The following is a 16,829-nucleotide window of genomic DNA, read 5'->3' on the forward strand; positions in this document are numbered from 1 at the left end:
TTAAGTAACTAAAACAACTTCTAAAATTGACTACTCCTTATGTTTTTCCAAAATATGTTGAGATACTCTCAAAGGATCAACCTACTCAATTAAATCCAAAGAAAAATAATAATATTTATTCATAATATCCAGCAACGGTTATGAACAATTCTGTATATACGTTAGTAATTGTGAAAAAATACATTACAATGATTATGTAATATGCAACAAACGAGAAATGACCAATTTTTGTAACAGTAATAATTAAGCTAATTAGTCACCATCATTAATAATCTTTGTCATAGCTTTTAATGATGGATTCATTTTAATAACGTTGCTTTTCGGAATATCGAAAATGCTGAGCACTAAAATTACAAGTACGTATAAATTTGGGTATAGAAATGATTACGAAGCATCATTAATTATCTATTTTGTTGCACTTTTACTTGATTTATTTTGATAAAGATATGAACCTTAAATAAGTCCTTTATTTTATCTTATGTTATTATTTTTACTAAGAAATGTTAGAGTATTTTTAATTACCACAAGTCGATACAATAGTTAAAATAATTTCTTATTTGTATTGTTGTAAAAGGTAAGCACAGACTTAACATCAAAACAAAAAAAAATCTTCATAATATATAAAAAAAAAATACTAAGATATAGAATATATATAAAAAGTTAAATATTTAATTATTGTTAAGTATTTAAAATTATATTATATATAATACATTAATTTGAAGGCATTGTCAATTAACACTTTATGGAAATAATACTTTTGGAAAAAATATTTTTCAGTTTTTTTTATTTAAATAGTTTAAGGATATTTATAACATTTAAAATATATAATAGAGTAAGGTTTTCTGAATCGGTTGGTACCAAGGAAAAGCATTACCCTTCCCAATTACTAAAGGGAAATAAATGACTTTGAAGTTTCCTCTTAATTAACGTTCATTTCAGAACTGTTGAATTTACAATTAATATTTTAAAAAATGTTAGTTTCTTAGTGTTTGACGGTTGAAATACTGTTTTTCAGTCAGCCTCTGCGATTTACGATTTTTGTGGGCTAAAATAATGGATGAGCGGTAGTTCAAATATTTCGTTTTGAAATTGATAAAATCGATCATACCGCACTCGGAAATTATCAAGGAAATCTCGGCATGACAAGCCGAGATACATATAGATGAAGTACATTTACCACCTATGCCGCATACATTACATGTACATTAGTATAACTAATGTATAAAATAAAATTAATAAATGTCTGTTAATATTTTTTTATAATAATTAATTATATTTTTTTACTAAAAGTGTAAATAAATCATTATAATCAACAAGAAAGATTTTTTTATGTATTCATGCGTTTTAAAATTAAATTATATATTGCGTGATTTGACCTTATATAAATTCTTAAGTTATATACTCTTTTATAAATTTTTTGTTTGTTATTTTTATTTTTCTTATTTAATCATTAAAAACTATATGAAAACCTACGTGTAACTAAAATAAAATTAATTTTAACATGCATATTATTTATTATTATGTATTTCTGTTAAATTCAGTATTTAATTCGAAGGCCTTTTTTTCTTTAGGCTACACTGCACTACGGTATTAGAATTTCCTCTTCCGTCGGCCATTATATTTTCATTATCGAGTTGTTCGTTCGCCGGGTCTGTTAGGTCGCTACTGGTGAATGAAAATTAACAATTTTTTTTAATACTCTCAATAGAGAGGTGAGTTCTATTTGGTTTATAGTTATCAAGTTTAAAATTTCTACTTATTGTAACTAGATTCAAATTTGTGCAAAAATGTATTCCAGATATCAACTCAAGCGTTTACGACCACGTAGGTACCGTACCACCTACAAAGAGCGACAATAATACGGCAATATGCAGTACAACAGCTTTCACAATCAACATCCTATGTAAGTTTATTATATATTCATACGTCCTCCGATCCCGCAGAATTGTTATAATATAGATATCCATTACTATTTACCGCATGAGCTCACAATCACATACTCGGCGGCCATTTTGTGCAATGCATTTTGCACAGCTGATAATGGACGCACCTATACTGCGAATCCTTTCGAGAAAAATCAATACAGGGTTTGAGCATAACAAGAACAAAGAAATGTTGTGTCATGGTAGATAATTATCCTAAATTTTGGATGTCTTTTATTTTTGTTAAACTGATTATTAAATCTTTTAGTCCAACTCCCGATATTTCGTAATATTTGCTGGTTGCTAGGATAATTTTTATATATTTCTTTTTAAGAATGCGATTTTGTTTCTTTTCAAATACTTAATTAAATAAGTCGTAATATAGATTTAAACGAATACAACATATTAATTATGACCTCTAAAACTTGTTATTAATGTATCCATTGAACTAATAAGATATATTATTTTATTCAACGCCTCTTTTTTTTTTGCTCTCCTTGCACTGAAGGGCGTCGATAAATTGTCTAAATTTAATGAATTTGTATACCAACATAAAAATAAGTCGTGTTTTATATGGGTTGACTTTCCCTCATACCCATATGGAAGTGTTTTAATCTACCAATTATAAATTTAACAAACCTTTGAATTAAATATTATATGTATTTTAGGCCGATTGCTTGGGTAAACTACTTTTTTATATATATTGTGTTAATGTTTAACCAAAAGAACACTTTATTTCTTATTAATAAGTTATTATTACAATTTTTTTTTATATTAATATCTTTCTCAATTAATTTATATAATTGTTGGATGTGTTGTTGGATTTACATTTCTTTTAAAAAATATTTCTAACTTAAATACTACTTGCTGATTAGTAATTTTATTTTCATTGACTTGTCTGTAGGATTTGTACTTTCAGTAGTTCTACATAACATTATTATTTAATAAAAAAAATCATGTTAAAAACATGACTACTTCTTGTCATATAAACACTATTTTTCAAAGATATCAATAACAATTTTATATAACAATCAGACACTAATTAATGGTAATGGATATTTATTTTATTTAACAGATGATTCTTGAATTCTATTGTTTTATATATTTTAATAAAATAACATCTTTAAATTATATGATAATATATATTTTTTAGTAAATATATGCAATTCAGTGTTTAAACCCTGTCAAGCAGTGTATATTATTTTATTTATTTTATTAGTTATATTCTTATTACTGCATTGTAGTATATACTTTCGTTTTATATTATTGAAAACTGGTACAACCCTGTGCACATTAAGCTGAATACTATAAAATACATTTGTTTGAGTACTACAGTTCTTTTAGTTTGAAGGTTGTGTTATGCGGGTACAAATCATGCAGATAAATCCACATAAACTTCATATTTTAAACCATTTTGCTAATGCCAGTCTTACTTGTTATATTTCTTGTCAATGGAAATGTATTTAATAAATAAGCTTCAGTAAGATATAGAAAAACCATCAAATACAAATGAATAATTGATAAGTTTGTAATATGTTAACATATTTGCAAGTACAGATGAAACAAATACATCTAACATGTTTTACTGACTGTTTTAAAATTGTTGGTTGTTCTTTAAAACTTTCGTCCATAAATCACCAAACACCAATAAAAAACAAGATATTAGATTAAATTTCCTAACCTGTTGCTATTATACAATGGCAGTATGGTTTATAAACTGGTAAGTACATTTATACTTGTTGATTTATGTATATTAGTTTAAGTATTGAACTTACTCATTCAATATATTTGTTTATTTACTTTAAAATTATAATCGAAAACTTATCTGCTATCATTTGCACAATGAATATACTAATTGCTTAGTCAAATTATCGTTTTTTTTTTTTTCGTAACTTTTATGTTTCATAATCCTTTGTAAGTAATAAATTTCTCATGCTATAAAAGAAGCTTATTATTTTAACTACTTAAAAAAAATTGGCATTATTTCATTCTTATGCATGAGAAGTGAAAACAATAAGGACATGGTGTTATCATTGCTTTGTACAAAATATGATTACACTAATGAATATCGGCAATAAGAAATATCGCCAATACTCTTGTTCTGACCTAATAAATAAACAAACACATCTCAATAATGAATACATGTATATACTTTTAAATTGTTTACATTTAAAAACAAACAGCTGCCTTCTAATGTCAGGTATGTATATTAATTAATATGACATGTAATTTTATTTGTTTATGAATACATCTTTTTTTGTAAATGCGCATTTTACTACCCATAAAGTTTTCGTTACAAACTTTTTAAAGAAATCGAGTTTTAGGTATAAACTCCAACAACATCATTGAAATTTTAGACAAAAAGCGTCATAAGTAACTTCGTTGCAATCCGAGTCCCGTAAACTCGTGAGCCTTATTAGTCTAACAATCGTGACGTACTTTATATCGGTGTGATGGTGGACTACCCATGTAGTGTAAACCCAATATCAAAAAGTCACAAATAATGACGCTTTGCTTACTCTGTACTCGCACTATCGATTAAGGTTAATTCTATCTACACTAAAATTTCCAATGTTATGAATTATAATTATTATGGTGATTATTTCCGATGGATGGATGGATGGTTACAATTATTATTTCCACATACACTGAGTATGAGGACAGTTAGAACATCAAAACTAAACTTAAAGATCTAAAACATTCTTAAGTCGGATTGCTTTTCTAAATTTAATTATTTTAGACTCCTTTCTTCTGTACAATAGTAATTGAAGTTCACACGCCGAGGTAAAGAAAAGTAGAACACACATTGACTTATATGTATATATTACTAGACAAGCTGTTCAAAATAAAAATTGTCACAGTGACGGAATAGGGATTTATTAATGGTTATAATTGTAATAGTATTAAGTAGATTAGACAATAATTAAACCAACATATATTCAACGTAAAAGATTAGGTTAGAACCTAGGAAAAAACAGAAATCAATTTAATACTTCTTGACAACTTTTTTCCATGGGAAACTATTTTTTACGGTATTTGTTTAAAATACATTTATTTTTTATCTTTTACGCTATTGGTATAACTGTTTTAAGTATGTTTGTTAATCTATGTCGCCATATCGGTTGCATTACATAAATCTAGTAAAGCTACAAGTCATAACAAGATGTCTGTCATGTATGTAATTTGCGTGATATAATTTGTTTACAAGAAAATATGAATTAATTTACTTACTGTAAGTAGTGCGCATGTAAATAAAAATGTCTACTTATGAACCCCACAAAATACAAAATGTATGAATTTATCAAGAATACCAATAAACTGCTGCTTTTAGCAGTTGTCAGCTCCTCGACCGCTCACATTTGACCAAATGAGTTCTGGTCCCTAACGTAGTGCACCAAATCTCAGCACCAAACTGCGCGTCTTGTATGTATATAAGTCAATGAGAACACACTAATTATTTTGTAATATGTATTATATTAATAGTGTTATTCGTGTTGTGTCTGCTGCAAGTTAAATAAGTGTTTTACCTACAAAAGCTTCCACAGAAAGATAGTAGAAAAGCTAATATTCTTATATGTAATTAGATGAAATACTATTAAAAAAATGTATCGTTCATAATTTTAATACGCAAAATAATCAATAACATATAATAATCTTTAAGACAAAGTCATAGTTTAAGTATAAGTTAGCAACATGCCTCAATTTAAACTGAAACACGAAGTTTTTTACGTTTCCAAATTTTAAAATTTTGTTTATGGAGAAATTCTTTTGACGTTTAAAAAAAGGAGCACTTTATAATATTATTATCAAATAGTATAGGTGTTAATAATTTAATGGGAAACAATAATCCGCAATTTTCAGTAATAATTGGGTTGCTTTATAAAATTAATTAAGTATTTGTAAATGAAAATCTGCAATGTGCACTTTGGGTATGTACCATCTAAATATAGATTATATCAAAAATTGTAAAGCTTTAAGCATTGCTTTGTAATCCTAAAATTTTAGAAAAATAATTTTAATTTCACTCTTAATCAAATTCTATGATTTAACTTTTATTTTATTTAACAGCTTTAGACCTCGACTAGACCGGAATGAACAATTCGGTAAAATTCCATTCTTCAATGGCCTGCATGATTTTGGTGGGCCAAAAAATTTTACACCAAGAAATGGAATGGGCAACAAAAACTTCAGGCCTAGAAATGATTTTAATGGCATAAGAAACGATTATAACAATTTCAAAAATGAAAATGGAAATCCTGCCGATTTTGGCGGACCAAAAGAATACAGGCCAAGAAATAACTACAACCAAACCCAAAAAAAAAATGATTATGATGGAGAAAAAAATGCCGGAGGCAACATGCAATTTTACAATGGAAAAAATGATTTTGGTGGCCCTAAACAACAAAATTTCCCTAAAAACTTGGGGCCCAAAAACTTTAATAATCAAAATGGTCTCAATAATTGTCAACAATATGTTCCCAAAAAAATTTATAATAATTCCTCGTCACCGTCATCAGATTTCAATGATCGTAAATTACAAAGCAGGAAAGCTAAACATCCTGGTGATAGTCTAACAAAACCAGAATGGGACATGGCAAGCCTTGATACAATTCAAAAAAATTTCTACAAACCACATGCCAACGTTGAAGGACGTTCGGAGGAAGAAGTACAAATGTTCCGTGCAGCTAAAGAAATCACTGTAAGTGGAAATAATGTTCCTCGTCCTAATCATGTGTTCGATGAAGGTAATTTTCCTGATCATGTAATGAGTACTATTAAAGAGCAAGGTTGGGAAGAACCTACAGGTATCCAAGCACAAGGATGGCCCATTGCTTTATCTGGTCGCGATATGGTAGGAATTGCATCTACTGGATCAGGGAAAACCTTAGCTTACATGCTTCCTGCAGCAGTTCATATAGTTCATCAACCAAGAATCCAACGGGGTGATGGCCCTATTGCTCTTATTCTGGCTCCAACAAGAGAATTGGCACAGCAAATTCAATCTGTAGCACAAGCTTACAGTGCCCGTGGTTGTATAAGGAATACGTGTCTATTTGGTGGTTCACCGAAAGGACCTCAAGCTAGAGACTTAGAAAGAGGCGTAGAAATTGTTATTGCAACACCAGGGCGATTAATTGATTTCTTAGAGCGAGGAACTACCAACTTACGTCGGTGCACTTATTTGGTTTTGGATGAAGCAGACAGAATGTTGGATATGGGATTCGAACCTCAAATCCGCAAAATAATTGAACAGATCCGCCCGGACCGTCAAGTTTTGATGTGGTCCGCTACTTGGCCAAAGGAAATTCAAGCTCTGGCTGAAGATTTCTTAACTGATTACATCAAAGTTAATATTGGTTCGTTAAATCTCTCTGCAAATAACAATATAAAGCAAATCATAGAGGTCTGTGAGGAACACGAGAAAGAATTAAAACTTTCAAATTTGCTGAAAGAAATTGCTTCGGAAAAGGACAACAAAGTCATTGTATTTGTTGAGACAAAGAAAAAAGTAAGCTAAGTGTTAAAACTTGAATAAATATGCTATCTGTTGAACATTTTTTTTTTTATACAATAGTTACATTACAATATTATTTTAGGTTGATGACATAGCACGTGCAGTGCGACGCAATGGACACAAAGCTCTAGCTATTCACGGCGATAAGTCACAACCTGAGCGCGACGCCGTTTTAACAGAGTTTCGCAATGGAGCCACAACTATTTTGATTGCTACTGATGTTGCTGCTCGTGGTTTAGATGTTGAAGATGTAAAGTTCGTCGTTAATTTTGATTACCCAAATTCATCTGAAGATTACATTCACAGAATTGGTTCGTATATCAGTTTACGTTGAAAACTATTCCTTGTGAACTCAATAAATAATGTACTTTTTACACTATTCATATCACAGTAACAGTGTTAATATATATTATAATTTATAGTTAAGTAATTAATGAAACACTTGTTGTAGTCTACTATCTTGTGGTATCATTGTATAAAATTTCAAACATCTATTAATTAACAAATAAAATATTTGATATATATCCAAATACTATGTATAGATGTACAAATAAATTTAATTTGATTTTTTTTATGTAGGTCGTACAGGCCGATGCCAACAGTCTGGTACAGCATACACTTATTTTACGAGTGGTGATGCTCGCCAGGCCCGTGCTTTAGTGGCAGTGCTTCGTGAAACGGGACAAAATCCTCCTGCTAAGCTTAGTGATATGGCAAGGAATAACAACAACAGTTCAAGTATGATTAATGAATCGTTTATTTTTTTATTTTATAAGTACCTGTCTTCTAAGATATTAACAAAATTAAATTTTAAGGTCGTAATCGCTGGCAGCAACGCAAAGAAAACAACAGTGGTGCTAGTTCACCTCGCCAAAAGAGCAATCAATGGAATAATAAGATGGCTAATATGAGTAACGAAGAAAATCAAAATAATTATCAAAATCGTAATCTACAACAACATCAACAACAACAGCAACAACAAGCACCACGATTTTCTAACCAGAACCAAAACACCAACCAAGGCTATAGACAAAACAGTTACCAAAAAACTGTACCTTTTCCTAGCCCAAATGTATTTGAATCAATGGGAAGCTACCAAGGAGGATACAACAATGGATATCAAAACGCATACAACAATCAAAATGGTTATGGGCAACGTACGTTCAACAGTAAGTAACATAATATAGAAAATCAATATTATATTTCATAGTATGATGATTTCTACATTATGTTATTATGTTTTATAATTATCAGCACAAATTTGGCATATTAAAATAATTGTTGTGTCTTTATAGATACACGTGGAAATGGTGGTCAACAATACCATCGTAATACTAACTCAGTTGGAAATAAGTCAGCTGGATCAGGGTCTTCTTATGGATCTCCACCACCTCATTTTGCTACACCACCCCATTACACTCAAATGCATCCTCATCATCAGGAAATGCTCGGTTAGTATTTTATACCAAAACATTTAGAAGTTTGATTGAATCAATAAATTGTTTTACCAATTTTGTATGGCAGATAATTTAATTTTTTTATTTTTATTTTCTCTTATTGTTATATGTTATAGTAATGATTTTTTATCTCTAAAATTAGGAGGCAAATTTTACGGTGGTGGCGTTGGAGGCGGTGGTCCATGCGGCTACCAAGCAGCTGTAGGAGCTGGTGTTCCATACCCACATCTACCACCTGGCCCACTATTGTATGCAGCTCCAGTTCAACAGTAATATTATTTTAGCAATTACAGAGTCCCTTATATGTGAAAAAACTAAGGTTTTTGTAAGGGTCTTTTTTCTTTATAATGGTATCCCTTTTCCCCACTGTCTTTGCTCCTAATATTCATCATAGTATAAAAAATAATATTGTACCTAGCTTCAATTTGTATTGTATTTGTGCTCCAACCAAATGGGCGATGTGTTTTGTTTTTTGTAATAATCACTTTTTAATAATATATGATTAGAATATATTTTGTAGATCTGATTGAAAGCTTGCAAACATTATTAATAAGGTATATGAACAGTTTCGCTTTTCTTTATTTTGACAGTAAATGAAAGTTTTTTTGAGTAGAGCAACTGTGCAACATTTTTGATAATTCTTAAATGCTTGTGATTTCTCTTTCAGATCAATATTTACGAATTAAGTAGGTGTGTTAGGTTAAACCTGGTTTATTAACTGTTGACCATATCAGTATTTACAAATAATACAACAATGTATTAATTTCTCCTATAACCACTATTCTTACAGTAAGTCAGTGTAATTAGCATTTATTGGAAGCATTTACTGTTGTGATTTAAAATCACGGTTCTGTAAAGCAAACAATATTTGTAGTGTTTAAAATTTCTTAAATGTCAAAATGTATAGCAGTTAAAAGATAATAATATACTATTTAATAATGATTAAACATTTCTAAGTGTTTTGAATGTTTAAAGAAAATGTTCTAACAAAATACTAAATAGTAAAATGAGAAATAAATCAGTTTAATGTTAGATGTCCTTAATATTAAAGAAAAAAAAGAGTAAATACGGTCAACAGCGAATGATCCAAATTGGTGGACATTTTGAGTAACTGTTGTTTCCACCATTAGATTTTAATCAATATATGTATGTATTTAGAGTAGTTGGTGTGGTACCCTCTTGTGTAATCCCGGGTGCCTTTCGTTTTAAAGATGTCTGTATGATGTACGAAATGCACGAAACATATAGAAGATGAGTAAAATTTAAGGGGGTGGGATTCAAAGGGCAGATATAAAGTGTAATATTCTATATAAATTATTTTCATTGTTAATAATGATGATCTTACCCAGTGAAAATGAGCGGGACAACTTAGTATAAGAAATTTAAAAAAAAGCTTTTGATATACTTTAAAACAATCTGTATTGCCAGATAAAATTGTGAATATTTTTCTTATAATTATGTCAGTGACATTTCAGGTCAATATTTCAAAGGTATATATTTTATTAATGATTATTAAACCTTGAGTATTATGCCTAGGGGTCTTACTCTAAAACAGTTAGACTAAAATAGCTTAGGTTTCAAATGCAGTTAAATTTAATTATTTGTATCTTTCACAAAAAAAATTATGAAGGTATGTAAATACGTGCATTTAACATAGGAGCATTAGAATTTTGATCTATATAAATAGCCGAGCAATGGTTACTTTCTTTTTAGCGAAATAAGTCATTTCTTATTAATTGTTTTTCGATTATTTTATATAATGTAAATTTCACATAATTCTAGTTTAATTACTGGAGTTTCTTTGTACGTAAAGGGGTTCTAAGGGCTAACGATAAGAAAGTCAATTGGTACAAAATATTAATAATTATGAAACAGGTATTATGTATTGTGTTGTTTTAGAAGCCCATTACTGTCCAAAGAAGGAAAATCTGTGATATTTCATTACTATAACCTGTCGTTGCGTTGGTCAATTGTTAATACATAAGAACACTTCCTTTTATTTGGAAAGTGTAAACACTAGACAAAAATATATTTTTTGACTATTTGAGGGAATTTCATGAATGTTTGTGACAACAAGCTTGCAAGTCGCTCACAAAAATATTATATGATAGGTATAAGAATATTTTATTGTTATTCAATTTAGTTTTCAGTTTACCGCAAGGTGACGAAATGTACCAGTTCAAAGGGACGTAATAGTTATTATCTAGAAATCCCGTTAATAAACTGCATCTTAAAGATACGAAGTAATAACACGGGTCAGATTTATTCAAGGGGTGAACAACTCGATTGGGTCTCGTGTTTAAAATGCATTTACAATCCGAGATTCAAATACTGTTTGTGTACATTATAAGAGAAAGACTGCAATAAAGGATGTGTAAATGTGCATATATATTCATCTTAAAGATGTTTATCCTATATGCTTGCCTTCCTTCCATATCGTTGATTAAATAAGTTTGTTATGCAAGAGATCATGTTATCAAAGTGAATGCTTATTGACGGTATGGTAAGGCTTAGGCTAAATGATTGTCCGCTTCGTCGGCAATCGTATTGTATTGAGTATGGTCGCGGATTGCAGGTAGCTCCTGTTTTATGTACAAAGTACTGCACCCACCTCTACTAAACAACTGTGATAATAACACTAAGTAGCGTAGCAGGCGATTTATATACTAGTTACGTCCAAGAGAAGGAATGACATCATATCTGACATATTGTATTGTGATAATAAAGATTATATCAAAACGTGTATACAATTTCAACACGTATTGATAAACTTTTTTCTCTAAACAAGACTGATTATAATTATTTCTAATTGAATATTTTATACAAGTTTCACTTTGACTGAATGAATTAAGATGTCTGTATTTATATTGGTAGAATTCTTGTGCTGTGTGTTTTCTCCAAATTTTTTTTATTCACTATGTTGGATATGTGTCAAAGAGCCTTTCTATGCGGTCACCTATTGGAAATGATATTTAACTCATTTATAAGTTGATTTCTATTTTTTAATTGTGATGGTAAATGTTGTTGACAAATTGTGGCAGCGACAGTACGAGAACTAAAGTTATAAAATGTATGTTATTATTTGTTGTTAATTTGCAAAATTTTATTTATTCAACAAGATTATCTCATAGACAATTGTAGTTTCACGCTTTACCTATATACTATTTAAGGATTTATTTTCTAAAATTGTAGGTTTGTGAAAAATATACATAGATTTTTAAGTATGTGGCAATGCAGATCTTCATAAATATTGATTCTATAACAAAGTACATAGTTCATATTTATTCAATTTATAAGGTATATAAATGGAGAGAGACTCTGTTTAATGTCCCAAAGGGAAGTCTTCTGAATGTTTCTAAGAAGTGCATTTCTTCTATGTAATACAGTATTAAATTCTGATTAATAAATTGATGTATGAATTTACTGACTTTAATTAAATTTATATTTTATTCATATTTTTATTGGTGGCTCACACTGAGTTTCAAATATAGTATAACATTGGTTTTACTATAATGTAATAGGTGATGCATAGCTTGTATCGGATTCATGTTTACATGAAAAAAAAAAACTAGCCTGAGTAATAAAAGACTAATTGCCATGGATGTGTCATACGAACGATGGTATATTAGTAACGCCTTACCTAACCTTTTTATAACTGCTTACTTCTAGTTTCTGACTTTACATCAAATAATAAAGATGAGGATAATGTGTCTTATACTAGTCAGAAACAATATAACAAATAATTAAAATCTTTGCAGTAGGTACACAATACTACTTAAATATTATTTACAAATAATACCAAACACTAGGTGCTATGCAAAATTCACTTCGCTAGTGATAAATTAAAATATAATACTATTTTATTTAATGATTCATAATGTAACCGATTCCCACGTAATGTACTGCCATATTTTTCATCAGTAGGAAGATAACTAGTTACTTCATTTATTCCGTGTTACCTACATGTAACTCCACTACCATTGAAGATAAATTCTTCAATTATTCTGCCTTTATATTCTTTTTACCGAGGAAATAAAAAAAAAATCATCAAAGAAACTACAAAATCTTTATTATATTGCAATTTAATTAAACCATTACCATTACGGCACAATTAGGTATTTTATATTTAGAATAGGCAAATATATATTTTTTTGTTGCCTTATAGCACCATCTCTTGACCAATTACACAAGTAAAAAGTTTATATCATTGTCAAGCTGTCATAATAGCGAGTTCGTACTTCGTATTGCATTCTGACTTGCAAAGTCGTACCCTTCGTTATGCTTTCGGTAATAACCAATAGATGGCGAGAAGCGATGGTGTTGTTGAAGGCAATATTTGACGTTTAATGTCTACCACTATCTGTCTGGTAGATGAATTAACCATGTTTTTTTGTCAATAACTGTAAAAAGTTACGATACTATAATTGTAAAGTGGGTTTTTTGTTACATTAAAAATATTAAGTGTTAGTGGTCAAGAGAGTTTGTGATTTATTGTCAGTTAAACGTAAATTTTGCAATGAATTTGGCAACGACCATAACAACGGGGTCACAATGTGTTAAAGCTATGATGGTATGTTTTCTATAATCTTTTTTTTGCCCTTACATTCTCCTAACTGTAAATACAAAAATATAAAATTTAAAAAACATAATCGTTAACATTGTATAATATAACCCTACTTTCACAATACATATATTGGTCTAGACGACCTTGAATCTAATCTTGTCAAGTCAATGTCGCTTATTTATCAAAATAGATATTTTAATTGTAACATGTAAACTTCAGAATATTTCAAATTAATTTGTAAATTTTATTTTAATCTTTTAATCAATTAAATGTAAATTGCGCCGTTATCAACGCATCTTTTTGTTTATTAACGAATTGGTAGTCTGTCTTAGATATTTACGCTCGTTTCGAAAACACTATACTCGAATTAGAGAGAGACACCACACACTTATCCATTACTGCCAAACAGCAGCACCTTGTATTGCCAAGGTCTGGTTTGAAGGGTGTGTGAGTCAGTGCAATTAGAGACAGCTATAATATTGGCGGTTCAAGTGCTTGGCAGCGCATTGACAATGTTATTGTTAATATTTCTTGATTTTTACGTCTTCAAGTGTTGATGGGGTAGTCTATGTACTACCCGATAAGTGGTAATCACCTAAAGAACGGAAGAACGGGTAAATTTCCGTCTGTGTTACTAAAAATAAAATAAAAAAAACCGCCAAGTGCGAGTAGAACTAGCGCACGAAGGGCACTCCGTACCACACATGTCTGTTGTATGGGAGACCCACATTCATATTTATTTTTTCTGTTTTGAGTACTTGTTATAGCGACAACAGAAATACACCATCTGTAAAAATTTCAAGTGTCTAATCATCACGGTTCATGAGATACAGCTTGCTGGCAGACGGATAGACGGACAGCGGAGTCTTAGTAATAGGATCCCGTTTTACCATTTGGGTGTGGAACCCTAAAAAACAAAACATCATGACATTTCAGTTATGAGTTATGGAATAACTTTTGGAGTAAAATACATTAATAATAATAACAAAACTTTTCATCATTTTTTGATGAAAAAATATAATATAAAAGTTTTTTTATTTATTGAATAAGTATTTATTAAATGTAATTCGTATTTCTTTTTTTTGAGTCTAATTATTTTGTACTTTTAGTAGAACCCTCAACTTTGTATTTTTTTTTAAGGATTCCTAAGAAAACAGGCAGATGTCCACCAAGTGCGAAGGTAACTAGGTGAAGACGTCATACCGCACGTTACCATTTCGTGACAGCAAACAAGGTGAGTTGCACTTTGCACTTCAGTATTTTTCTCTAAACTGCGATCTCTCATTCATTATTAAGGTCTTGTTCTGACTTTTTTTATGAAGCACTCCTCACGCTAATTTCAATTTAATTTTGACATTGAACATTCGACCTCAATAACATAAGGATCATAATACTTACGAGATTTTTTAATTTTAGTAAAAAGGAATAGGACTACAAAACATTTATGCTTACAAACATTACTTTAATATTTTTATTTTAAATACTTGGTGGTAGCGATTTGTCCGAGACCGTCTGGGTACACACCTCCGACTCATCACATAGTCTAACACGAAATAGTAATGCTTAGTATTTTTGTCTTTCGGCTTGAAGGGTGAGTGAGCGATTCAAAAGGGACATCATATTCCATGGTTGGACGCGCATTGGCCATGAACCTTTCCCGTTATTATTTTTTACATGTCCATGGGTATCGGTAGCCAATTACCATGAGGTGGTTCATTTGTCCATTCGAAATACGAAGATATCAGATATATAGGTACTATTATTAATAATATGATATAATACTCCGCTAAAACATTTCGACAACAAGTTAATTCGCACTTGACCGGTTTTATAGGTAAAGTGAAACTTTTAAATACATATAACCTTCACAAGTACGACTGTTGTATGTTTACAAACAAATACGACGTGAACGCTCTAGCGTGAATGCCACGTCGCTATAATTGCATTCACTGCCTCTTTTATAATGCTTCTTTATTGTTTACACGGCTAATTCTTTCGTCGGTAATATTATAAATAAACTATTGTACCTACTACACGTTCCTGATTACTTTCTCCGTTTGTTTCTCATTTATATTTTTCTCGATAAGTACCAAATAACAAAATCGCTACAGTAAAATTATATTAATTATCATTTTAAATACAATTAAGTGAAAGTTGTTTTATAAATATGTCGTGATCTATTTGCTACTGACAAAATGTGGCAAAAAGCATATTTTTTATTTTAAATATTAACAAATATCTGTTCGAGAGATTTACAAGTTTATTTAATTTACATATTTACGTTTGATTATTTACCTTATTAAAACAAAATTGAAATTTATTGCGTCGAATAGACGGGGACAATTAGAACACCAGTACTTCTATTATATAACGGAAAGTTTTACTCGTGGACAAAGATCGTGAAAGCCTAAGTAGTCTACCTCCTTCCCACGTGGTCATCTGTTGTAATTTAAAAGAATAATAATTATTAGAGCACAGTACAGCTTGGCTTGTTTTGTGTTGTCAATGATATCGATAAGTCGATTGAATGAGACAATGTACATATCATTCATAGCGCAGGACCAAGACATCTATTCCATAAATCAAAATGACGATAATAAAACAGGATTGCTTTGAATGAATTAATTTGTAGTTTGTATCACTTAAAATAATGTAAAGATTTTAATGATATCAGACATACAAAAGTAATTGAGGAAAAATTACACTCAAATACATGAGCTCTGAAAACATTACACTTCTTTTTGACTTAACTGACTCAGGTTACTATTTAATGATTGATCATAAATATCTTTTATAATAATTTTGTTAATCCATTGTGATTTTTCGATAATAAGAATTTTTCTGGACTTGTAAACATATTGCTTTAAACAAACAACCCGATTTACTTAACTAGGAGAAGGTTTATTAGTTATTTAATCAAGTCGCTGGACTGCGGTTAGGTTGTTATATACTGTACATAAGGTGGAAAAATTATATTTCTCATGTTTTTTTCCTTTAATTGTTTTCCTTCGATATATGTTCACACAAACTTTTTGTTCGGAAACTACAAACTCTTAAAGATCTACGTATCTTATTTGCTGCCATTTCCGTCAAAATATGTTAAGCTTCATAGAAAATAGTTACACGTACTGGCAATTGGGAACTATAATTATATGTAATGTACCTCGCAATGTATAAGTATTCATAATCATTGATTGCTGATTATGTCTTTTGTATTTAGATAAAATAAATGTTAATATCATAATGAAGGTCGTATTAGTCGCTTACAAATAATATTGCACTGCATTGATTTCACGAGGTGCAACATGAGCGCTACACTTTCGGTGTCATGTGATCGAATTTCAATAAGTTTTTGCGCGCAAAGTTCGTTA

At 30.0% G+C, this 16,829-nt stretch overlaps 2 protein-coding genes across 3 annotated transcripts in view; both read left to right on the forward strand.

Moving 5' to 3' along the window:
- Nucleotides 1–1,575: 1,575 nt before the first annotated feature.
- LOC113394021 (uncharacterized) lies at nucleotides 1,576–12,313 on the forward strand. Of its 2 annotated transcripts, none has more exons than XM_026631197.2 (8): nucleotides 1,576–1,712; nucleotides 1,799–1,903; nucleotides 5,991–7,431; nucleotides 7,520–7,748; nucleotides 8,017–8,175; nucleotides 8,253–8,606; nucleotides 8,733–8,888; nucleotides 9,037–12,313. In XM_026631197.2, exons 2-8 carry the CDS (start codon nucleotides 1,869–1,871, stop codon nucleotides 9,165–9,167), a joined length of 2,505 nt encoding a protein of 834 aa, XP_026486982.2. In that variant the 5' UTR covers nucleotides 1,576–1,712; nucleotides 1,799–1,868; the 3' UTR covers nucleotides 9,168–12,313. The 2 variants fall into 2 exon arrangements, with proteins under 2 accessions (XP_026486982.2, XP_026486983.2); XM_026631198.2 differs by having other exon boundaries at nucleotides 8,253–8,594.
- Nucleotides 12,314–13,241: 928 nt separating this feature from the next.
- LOC113394024 (3-phosphoinositide-dependent protein kinase 1) overlaps nucleotides 13,242–16,829 on the forward strand; it is a 64,113-nt gene continuing 60,525 nt past the window's right edge. The window contains exons 1-2 of the mRNA XM_026631205.2: nucleotides 13,242–13,464; nucleotides 14,599–14,692. The gene's annotated coding sequence lies outside the window, so the exon portion shown is untranslated. The remainder of the gene's footprint in view (nucleotides 13,465–14,598; nucleotides 14,693–16,829) is intronic.

This window comes from Vanessa tameamea, chromosome 16, assembly GCF_037043105.1.
Source record: "Vanessa tameamea isolate UH-Manoa-2023 chromosome 16, ilVanTame1 primary haplotype, whole genome shotgun sequence".
In the NCBI taxonomy this organism is placed as follows: domain Eukaryota; kingdom Metazoa; phylum Arthropoda; class Insecta; order Lepidoptera; family Nymphalidae; genus Vanessa; species Vanessa tameamea.